An 11,266-nucleotide genomic window follows, 5' to 3' on the forward strand; every position below is an offset into this window, starting at 1 on the left:
CCTGTTCGTGTTAACGTCATATTTCGACCTTGCTAGGAAGCCCAGGAATATACACCCGGGTGTAATAGCATTGTTTGATATGGACACCTGGATGCGAATAGCCTCTGCCTTATTTCTTTTGTGAATTAGAAAATGGTTGGCGGGCCACCGGCCACCTATCTCAGGCCAGTTCTGGCCTGCGGGCCGTAAATTGAGTATCACAGATGTATACAAACATACACATATGCAAATAAATGTTGTTTTTTTTTCAATACTTCAGTTAAGGTGAATTAAAGAATGGCATTCTTACATACGTTAATGAGTCATCTCAAGCAGTGGTTCTCAAACTTTCTTCAATAATATACCTCCTCTTTTTTTTTTCCAGTCAATACCCCCTGACCAGTGCAAAATATTCATGTAGAAACACACAGCGAACAAACATAAATGTGATTGCATTAGTTGCAGCAGCTGACACAGCAATTAAGTCTTGCATTGAAAACAGAAACATGAATATAAAATGTGGTTTATCAAGTCATAGGTTTAAAAATGGTATTATTGAATTTATTATAGTATCATTTTTTTTAGGAATTAAACATGACTGCGACTTTTTTTTTAGTGAGTATTAAAAAACAAACAAACAAAAAACAAACAAAAAAAAACCCCCAAACAAAACTATACAAAACAAAACCAAAAAAAACCCCTTCCCCCCTGCAGTACTCCAGAGTACCTCTAGGGGTACCCATACCCCTATTTAAAAACACTGGTGTAGAGTGAATAAACATGATTATGAAACTTAAAAACAAATCAACAGCAACACCAAATGGTAATAATAATAATAATAATAATAATAATAACAACAGAAAGCTTTTATTCCCTCTACTCTTGATTTTCCAAACATATGTCAGTTCAGAACGGGGTTGTATGTTGGTAGTAGTGATTTTAATTCCGAACATGCAATTGATATATAACATATATATGAACAAGTAAAAAACAGAAATAATAATACAAAAATAACATTACTCTTTTCTTACACACACACATATATATATATATATATATATATATATATATATAAATAAATAAACAACAATGAACACATGGTGACAATCAATTACCCTCATCCCTGTATCTGAAAAATTTTGATTTTGACATTTGACACCACACACAGTTGAAGGAACTGTAGGGGGTGATGATGTGGTTCGGGGAGAGTGAGTGTGTGGTGAGCAAACAGAGTCTCGGTCAGAAGACATCAATGGCAAGGAGTGGAATGATGGAATTAGGCAAGGGAGAAGGCAGGTTTCGATGCAACACCAGTAGCTTTATTTTTCTTTGATTTGATCTTTCTGTCGTTGTCACAGCTTATTTTCGTGTGGTTAACTTCAAGACGCACACAAATCAGGATACATGTGCTGGCAGGGAGTGCTAAGGATGAACTGAGGGGTGAACAAACAATTTATAGTCTCCGCCCTTTACCCAGCAGGTAAGGTGGGCGTGGTCAGGTGGCAGGTATCTGCTGGGTTCACTCTGGGAGATTCACCATATTTATTTGTATTTATTTAAAAAGAAAAATGAACTGAGAAAGCTCTGGGTCCAGGGAGTCTTTTCACACAGATATACTAAAACTTCTTCTAGCAGTGCGCACCCACTGAATTTTGAAATTAAATCTACCCCTTAAATTATAACCCCCTTCCCTTACAGTGAATAATTTCTGAATATTTCCTGGTAGTAGATTGTTTTTGGCTTTGAATATTATTTTTGTTGTTTGCAGTTCTATGATGTCTTTGAGTTTTAGTAACTTTGATTGTAAGAATAATGAGTTTGTGTGATCTTTGTAACCTTCCTTATGAATGATCCTTATTGCTTTCTTTTGCAGAATGATTAGTGGATGTATTGAACTGATGTAATTACTGCCCCAAACCTCTGCACAGTAACTTATATATGGAAGAACTATTGAACAGTAGAGAATGCGGAGTGATTTATGATCCAGGACCTGTTTTGCTTTATTTAATACTGTTATGCTTCTTGATATTTTGGATTGTATAAGTTTGATATGTGGTTTCCAGTTGATTTGGTCATCTATTGTCACCCCTAGGAATTTGATTTCAGTAACTCTGTCAATGTTCACCCCATCCAGTTGAATCTGTAATATCATTTCTGCAATTCCCAAACAGGATTATTTTTGTTTTACCCAAATTTAATGCTAATTTATTTATATCAAACCACAGTTTTAATTTCATCAATTCAGTGTTAATGTCATGTATTAGGAGTTGTAGATCACTGCCAGAACAAAAAAATATTGGTATCATTTGCAAATAAAACCAGTTTTAACATATTTGACACCTTGCATAAATCATTAATATACAGAATGAATAATTTGGGGCCCAACACTGACCCCTGGGGGACGCCACAAGGAATGCCCAAACATGTTGAATACAAATCACCCAACCTCACAAACTGTCTCCTGTCAGTCAGATAACTCCTCATCCAGTCCAATACCCTTCCCCTGATACCATACCGCTCTAATTTCATGAGTAAGATGTCGTGGTTTATTGTGTCAAAAGCTTTTTATATATCTATGAATATTCCAATTGTATACAGTTTTTGGGCCAATGAATTAGGGATTTCCTCTATTGACTCTATTAATGCCAGTGATGTTGATCTGTTTGATCTGAATCCGTACTGACTTTCATTGAGTAATTTGTGTTTGTCCAAGAATTTATCCAGCCGGTTATTGAACAGTTTTTCTAATATTTTGGAGAATTCTGGGAGTAATGAGACAGGTCTGTAGTTTGTGAAGATGCGTTTGTTCCTAGACTAATACAATGGGATTACTTTGGCTATTTTCATTGTATTTGGAAATGTACTGGTTTGAAATGATAAATTACAGATGTACGTTAGTGGTTTCGAAATTCCCTCAATTACATTCTTCACAATAGTCATGTCAGTATCGTCACAGTCGGTTGATTTTTTGTTTTTGAATTTTAAGACAGTTTCAACAATCTCTCTTTCCTCTACTGCTGTACGGAACATGGAGCTAAGATTTCTTTCTATAAGACCACCACTCAGTTCGTCTGATGTTCCTGAATCAGGGATACTTTTAGCCACATCAGACCCAACATTAACAAAGAATTTATTAAAACAATTAACCACCTAGTTCATGTCATATTTCTCAGTAATGTCTATCATAAAATATTTCAGGTAACCCTCCTGTCTTGAGCCATTTTTTATAATGCTATTTAGAAATTTCCACATACCTTTAACATTGTCTTTATTATCATCTAATATTTTATGATAGTATTCTTTCTTAAATGTTCTTATAATAGTTGTTAGCTTGTTTTTATATTTTTTATATTTTTTTCTGCCTCTTTGGTTCTCTGTTTTATAAATTCTCTATAAAATGTGTTTTTCTTTTTGCAAGCATTTTTTAATCCCTTTGTGATCCAAGGGTGATCTTGTTTTGGTTTATCGTTAAACAATTTTATAGGACAGTTTTTATTATATAATATTTTGAATATTCTCATGAATTCATCATATGCACCATTTATGTTTCCGTTATTGTATACTACATCCCAGTTCTGTGTCATTAAGTCATTTTTAAATGCATTTATTGAATCTTTTGTTCTCACTCTTCTATATTCGTTTTTTTGTCAGGATGTTTGGACTTGTAGCTGTTGTCATGAACTGTAAATACTGGTAGATGGTCACTGATGTTGCTGATTAATAGTCCGCTTATTGTGTTATTGAAGATGTCATTTGTGAAGATATTGTCGATTAGAGTGGCGCCGTGGGAAGTTATTCTACTGGGTCTGGTGATTTTTGGATACAAGTTCATACTGTATATTGTATTGATATCTGTTATTTTGTGTCTGGATTCAGCAGATCAATATTGAAGTCCCCACAAATAAAAAGTGTTTTGTGAGTTATTTTGGAAAACATTTCTTCCATCCAATCTTTGAAGAGTTCAATATTAAGTGTTTGTCCTCCCACCTTCTGTACAGGATCTTGTAGGAGAGGTGCTTCTGTCTTTAAAATTTCTTCCCACTTCTCAGAGGCTTGAGGTTGGACTGCTAAAGGTCAGAACGGCCCTCACTGAAATACACTCAGATGCAGGTAAATAACAAACCTAAAAATAAAAACAAAGCCACAAACATATTGTAGTACACATACAGTGGTATAACAGATTCCTAATTGCCCTCTTTTTGTTGCACAGCCCTGTATGCCAGGATCAGTGTGCAGTGTAACCAGTGCAAGTTGAGGTACCAAAAAACCTCTGCAGTGGCCCGCTGCCTGATGACTGTCTTCAATGAGGTCCTCATGTTCTCCCTGCCAGAGTTTCCCCTGGAGCAGTGCAAAATATTGGTTTATGTGTATGAGACTCACACAACCAGGAAATCAACCAAACATCTGATTGGACAGTTGACTGTGGGGAAGGAGAGGGGTTCAGAAGACGAGCACTGGAGGTTAATGATGCGCTCAGTCCGCCAGCCAATAGCAAAGTGGCATGGCCTACTGATCTGACTTACATCTCATAAATACTCATCTGCACTTCTTGGATGTCCATACTTGCATCTGTGTAACTGAAAGCCATGGTGCTTTTCTATCACGCTGTTTAGGGACCTGCACCTGCTGAGCTACAGGCTGAAATATGGACTCCTCTCTCCTGACACCTCAGTGAGAGACAGATCTTTCTGTTCCAATCACAATGATGGAGTGACTGCCCAGCTGGAACCTTAGGTTACTCAGTCTACATGTTCACTGACATCTCCAAATCTCACCATACTGAAAGAGCTCTAAAGATCTGACATTTGCACTCCTTGTTTCTGATGACTGCTCTCATTCAGTGCAGCTGTGTTGTTTGTGTTACTGTTACATTCATCTTTAATATGTGCTGTTCTTTTGTGCTTGTTTTAAAATCTCAGTTAATTATGCATGATTAAATGTTAATATTGCAACTCTGAATGTTCAGTAAATTCAACAGGTCACTGTAAATTAATGTTATCTACGGGCTTTTATGTAAGAGAATCAAAAATGTATTAAATATCTTAAAAAGAAATTACTTTCTTTTTTATCTTACTGAGGATGAGCATGCAGCACACTGTGGAAAAAAACATAACATAATATTTGTGCATTTAGTGAGCAATTTTAAAATGTCTTTGGTAGCAAAGCCTTCTCATTCAGGAACACCCTGCTCACACTTACGCTGTTAAACATATAACACTCAATTTCAGGTGTTAAGTCTAGCAGGGAATTTATACTTGTGCGTTGAATCGATGCCGTAGCGTTGAAAGGTGTTTTTGGCTTATGAGACTCCACTGGGTGCACCACAGTGATTTCCTGCATTGATTTTATGACAGACCTTTGCCACCATCTGCTGGTTTAACAGTTTGCATTGTTTATGAAAACAGAAAAGTACTGTACTGCTGAACTCATCTAAGTTACCTTTCAATCTGTAAGTAGCCAGTAACTGAGTCAGGGTTCAATTAAGGCTGAAACTAAAAATGATGATGACTTTTACTGTATATAACTGTTTTTTAGTTTCATTATTTCGCAATGTAGATCATTTTTATTAACAAATTTATCATTTGGTTTACAAAACGTAAACATATCAAACAATACATTCTCATTATAAGATAGAGCCAATGTGTTTAAAATTTAAATTGAACAGATACTTATTCCATGATTGCTTTATTGTAACCTAACTGAAACTTTGGTGTTGATTAAAAGCAGTTATAGACATCCATATACATCCATAAGAAATGGAGAGAGCTGGACATGTAGCCTATATGCAGAAATAAAAAGATGATATTTGGTTTGTGTTAATTAACTGTAGGCCATTGTGGGGCAAATGATTTTTCAGTTGAGCAAGGACAATACCATTATATCATTTCAGACCTCTGATGATGCTGAGGAATAGCAGGCTGTAACAGTTTCACACTGTCTCTATATATATGGGCAGTGTATGAGTGCTCATACAAGCACAAAAGGAAATAAATCACAAGATAAATGTGCATAAGAAGTCAGCTGATAGATCACATGATTCCTTTCTATGCAACCAACTGGTGAATGTCATTCAGGGCGCCCTATTGAAACTGCTCTGGCCTGCCTACTGTTGCTGCTTCCTCTGCAAGCCCCTTTGCAACCTGCCTCCATCCAATTCCTCATTTTCATGTTTTGTCTGACTTATCAACGTCATTTCTGTTTGCCATTGATACTGCTCTGTTCTGTTCCCACAGGGGTCTTCGCCGCTGCTTTCCCTGACTTAGGCTTTTGATACAGGTGCAGGAAGGTTTGCTCTCTCTGCCTTAGACTTTCCATGTAGGCATGGAGGGGCAGTGAGGTGTGCTCTCTCCACCTTAGGCTTTCTGTGTAGGACCGAGGAAAAGCAGAGAGGCCCTAGAACAGAGCCATACTGCCAATGGAAAAGTTTTCTCTGACTAAAGTGGTCCTGACTGAAGTATGTTTGTGTGGGACAATGTAGGACAGGTTACCAATGCTGTGAGGTGGTCTGATCGGAAAGTCACTTTGGTAAAGGTAACATGTCTGTTTTATAGTATTTAAAGAAAAAAAAAAGTGGTCCCTGTACTAAACAGATTATAAAACTATGCTGGATAGCGATATTGGAAATTTGTTACTTCTAGGTAACTGACATAGGAATCAGCTACATTTGTTCTATAGGCTGTGAGAGTGTGATAATGATGGTAGCCTAGCTATTGTAATGTTAGATGAACTACCCAATAAGTATCTCTCTGCATTTTCATTATTAACTTTTTAATCAACAGCTGCATAATGGATGCTAAATAAAATTGTATTTGTCTGTTTTTATTTTGTTGTAAAGCACTTTGAGCTACACATCCCTATATGAAAGGTGCAATATAAATAAAGTTTATTATCATTATTATTATTATTATTATTATTATTATTATTATTATTATCAAAACACAGGACACAGAGTGGTAAATGTTGTGCACCACAGACACTTCGAGTATGCGTTTTTACCAACAACATATAACCTGCTCAGTTCACAGTGACACAGTTCAGTATTATCACCCGATGATTTAATCTGAGATCAATACATCATTCATGTTTCTGAATATGTGGCACTGGCTTGTTTTGCGGTTAATAACCCGCCTCTTCCGTGTGTATGTGCGCACATACACACACACTCGTGGGATATCCTCTTTTTTTTGTTTAGTTTGTGGTGCGCCACTTTGCTCAGTACAATACTGAGTCCATCTGACTGAGTAAAGAATGAGCTTAAAAGGAAAAGCATCTGTCCCTGTGGTTTGACTTTTGAAAACTAGAGACAATCAAAGTGTGAAACACTGTCTCGATATGAGGGACAATTGACCTAAAGTTAGTATTATGTTGTTTATTTTGACCATTTTAAAGCTATTATTTTAATTATTGTCATGAACTTTAGTCGTTCAAGATATATTTTGTTTGAAAAGCAGCAGAAAAGCTGCCACCACTTTTGTTAATCCAGTCTGATCTAGTGTCAGAGGCAAGACAATATTCACCACACAAGCAAGTATAGAACAGAAAACGTAGAACATTAGTTGAAGTTTACAAATTCATTACAACTCACCAAAACACACCTTGAACAGGAAGCCCCCTCAGAGATTAATTACTATGGCCACAGGCAGCCACCCTACCACCCTACAACACAGCACTGCAAATGACTTAAGATAAATCTACACACACCTTGAGAAAAAAAACACTGCACAAGATACGAACAGCACCACAGACTAAATCCCTGTGTTATTGCATTAAATAACTTAAAGCAACGCAATGGAGTTTTTGAGCCCTCAAAATATATATCCAAGATCCTTGTGATAGTACATCAGCTCACAATAGGTTGGATGACACCTCCGTCATTGCTTGAGAGTGTCTGTTTCACTTGCACTGGCACTATGCAGTTTCGGGGCTCGGGACACAAAAAAGACTACAAAATTTGGCTGCTTTACGGCCAGAGTTGGGTATAACGCGTTACAAAGTAAGGAGTGTTAGAGTACTTTGATTACTTTTTGCAGTAACGAGTAACCTAACACGTTAGTTTGCTGTTTGAGTAATCAAATACTTGAATACATTTTCAAACAAGCCATTAGTTACTGTACTTCTGTTACTTTTAGAACACTGGTCCTTCAGCTCCGAAACAGCAACGACTGTCTTTTGGTTCTAATAACGGAGATAACGTTAAACCCATCTGTTGTATTGTAAGAATGGAAGAAAACTAGCAGGCAAGCTAATTCAGAGGAGCGACGTTTACTTCTTCCCGGTCAGATACAAGTGCATAGTATATTCACAATGCAGGGTTTACATAGGGTCACACTGCCACCTACTGGCATGATATAATTATGCAGGCACACACGTATATCACATATCCCTCTTTTTTAAGAATAATTCCTCTCATGAAAATGCGAAGATAGTGAACGTTTAGCTGCGTCAACACTTCAATAGTAACCAACCTTCCATAGTAAGTTAATTACAAAATAAAAATAACAAACTGAAATTAGCTTCTGAATATCTCAGTATTCCCTGTAATCTGCAAACAGTACTTTTTACACTCAAAAAAATCATTCATTGGATGAACTCAATTAAATTGTGGGCAGAATTTCCATCCAAAATATATATATAGGCCAAACTCAATTTTGTGCATTGTGCCAACTCAATCTAAGCACATCATTGTAATACAGTCTAATTGAGTTCAAGTAACTCGTTTTCACCAAATACTGCCTAAGTACTGTACAATTACTACATCGATGAAGTGCAATACATTTTCATTTGTCCAACTCAAATTTATATAATGAACTGGTTATGAAATTATTGCATTTAGAAACTTACATTTATTTAAGTTTAACCAACTCAATAATAAGTTAAAGTTGGAAGTCAATAAAGGCAGATTTTTTTTTTCCAACTGTTTTTATTACTTCATTAACATTGTGGCCAAAGCAGACCTCCTATTTCAACTTTAACCCATTACAAGTAAAATACATTGACGTAAAATTGGAATATGCATACATAAAATCAATGCATAACATTTTTCAAGACCAATTTAAAAAAGGAAACATTTAGGCAAATTTGCCCATTGCTATAGTTTCCATGGTTAAAGCAGATCCATTTAAATTACTATCATACTACAGATGTGCCAACTGTTTGGCACAGGATGGAAGTGTCTGGTACAACTTTACAATTTAGCCTACTCTGTCATGTGTCATATTACTTGACAGTAACCACACCGGCCATTTCCAACCTGTGCTTAGCAGCACATCTGTGATGACCTACTCATTTAACTATAGGTAGTACAGCAATTGGTAAGCTTGTCAAAATGTTGAACCATGTTAAAACCTGGAAATAGTACAGCTTTAACAGCCCTCAAGCAGTTCTCTGAACAGTGCCACAAGGACAAAGAAAGCGGAGGCTTTGCACTGCACTGCTGAATACTAAGAACTGCACTGAACAAATCTATTTTTCTTACTTCCTGAGTATAGTATAACAAATTTCTGGAATCTGACATTACAAAAAACAAAAAAACAAAAAATCAAGGCAAATGCAAAAAAAATAGAAGTGCAGCTGCATTTCCTTTCCCTACAGACTGTCAGTAAAACAAAGGATACAGTTTTGCAATTACTCTTTTAAACTGAAGAGTATATTTACACATACTGTGAAAAAATGCATGGAATACTATAATGCTACCACTCAAGAGCACCGTTTCAAACACCTGATAAGGTAACCTTATGGCGTAACGTTGCCGCGAAACAATGGTAACAAAAGTGACATGTTGAACATACAAAGTAAGAAAAACCTTTAAACACTTACTGTACAAAAGACTTCTCTACACCTTCATTAGTACACCATCATGAAATGAGGTAGTGGGTAGTGTAGACCACTTTTCTGCTCCAAGAAGTGTGGTTACACCACATTTTTGCCATTCAAAAATCACTGAATCATATGTAGATGAATTTAAACTTGATTTGAGAGATGACAAGGAGGAGAAAATGGATGTGATGGTAACTTGAGATGAATTTCAGAAACAGGGTGGACGGTAAAGTAACACTTTGGGGGTTAGGATGTGAAGGTGAAGTGGGCAAAGTGTTCAAGTGCATCAAACCCATGTAATGCTAGTTTAAGACTGTCAATGTAATCATTGCACTCCCCAAGGCAGCATATCATGTAATTTTCATTGGTAAATTCAAACAGAAGCTTGCAATATTTTAAATTTCAGTTGACTGCAGCTCCTAGTTTGTCTCTGTGCAGCAGTCTGTTCTCAACTATTGCAACATTAGAAAAGGAAGCATCCACAAGATCCCATCCTGTTGACTGGATGCGAAGAAAAACGTGGATGACAATGTGTAACGAACAATGTCATGAGGGAAATTGGTCAACCAACCAAACTGTCACCTGATGTTCAGCACTTACGCAAACAGCTTGATTTTCAGCTGCTGTATTTTTGCATTCAGCTTGTGCCCATCCAAGTTCATTATGATCTTTTGGAAGAACTCGAAAGTGTACTTGAGGTTGTTTGGAAAGCTTAGATCAAGGGCATAAATGAGCCCAAACAGCATGATGAAAGCAATGATGACACTGCTGATGTTGGTGAGAACTTGGTGCCCTCGATCACAACTCCCACGTCCTCTGGCTCCTCATCTCCAGGTCTGTGGATGACAGACTGTACTAGCGATGTCCCTCTCTGAATCCTCAATGGCGGAGGCCTGAACAACAGCACAAACACAGAAGACTTCTGTTAAGTGAAATGCTGAACACAACAAACAGAAAATTAAAGAAATAACCATTTTTAAATCCTTGCAGTTTTCATCTAGACATGGACATAATGATTAGCTTACAAGATATTCCTTGAGCAAAGTGTCCGGATCTTCATTGAGGTATACGATGAGGGATTTCAGGATACACTCTCTCCTGATGTAGATGTCACACTGAAACGGGAATAAAAACAAAAAAGACAGAAATCAGCCAAATCATTTCAAGAAGAAGAAGAAGGAGAAGGAGAAGAAGAAGAAGAAGGAGAAGAAGAAGAAAAAGAAAAAGAAAAAGAAAAAAGAAAAAAGAAAAAGAAGAAGAATTATATTATCCCAATAAAGTGATGAAAACTGAATAGTATGCTATATGCATTTCCACTGACCGAATTGTCGATTGCCAGGACATCCTTGTCTTTTGACCCTTCACTCCTCCTTTGCTCTTGAAGATTTGTATCAACTTGTCAGAGAAGTGGTCCAGTTGTGACAAAAACTTCGACACCAGTGGTTTGGTTGTGATCCTTAAGAACTCCGTA

At 36.7% G+C, this 11,266-nt stretch overlaps 1 protein-coding gene across 3 annotated transcripts in view; it reads left to right on the forward strand.

Annotated features, from left to right (window-relative positions):
• Positions 1–6,804, forward strand: part of syt19 (synaptotagmin XIX) — a 19,669-nt gene extending 12,865 nt beyond the window's left edge. For 2 of the 3 annotated variants that reach the window (XM_049574615.1, XM_049574614.1), the window contains 2 exons: positions 3,978–4,089; positions 4,190–6,804. In XM_049574615.1, the coding sequence (XP_049430572.1) occupies positions 3,978–4,089; positions 4,190–4,497 (420 nt within the window). In that variant the 3' untranslated portion in view covers positions 4,498–6,804. The remainder of the gene's footprint in view (positions 1–3,977; positions 4,090–4,189) is intronic. The other variant, XM_049574613.1, reaches the window with a different exon arrangement.
• Positions 6,805–11,266: the final 4,462 nt, after the last annotated feature.

This window comes from Epinephelus fuscoguttatus, linkage group LG4, assembly GCF_011397635.1.
Source record: "Epinephelus fuscoguttatus linkage group LG4, E.fuscoguttatus.final_Chr_v1".
In the NCBI taxonomy this organism is placed as follows: domain Eukaryota; kingdom Metazoa; phylum Chordata; class Actinopteri; order Perciformes; family Serranidae; genus Epinephelus; species Epinephelus fuscoguttatus.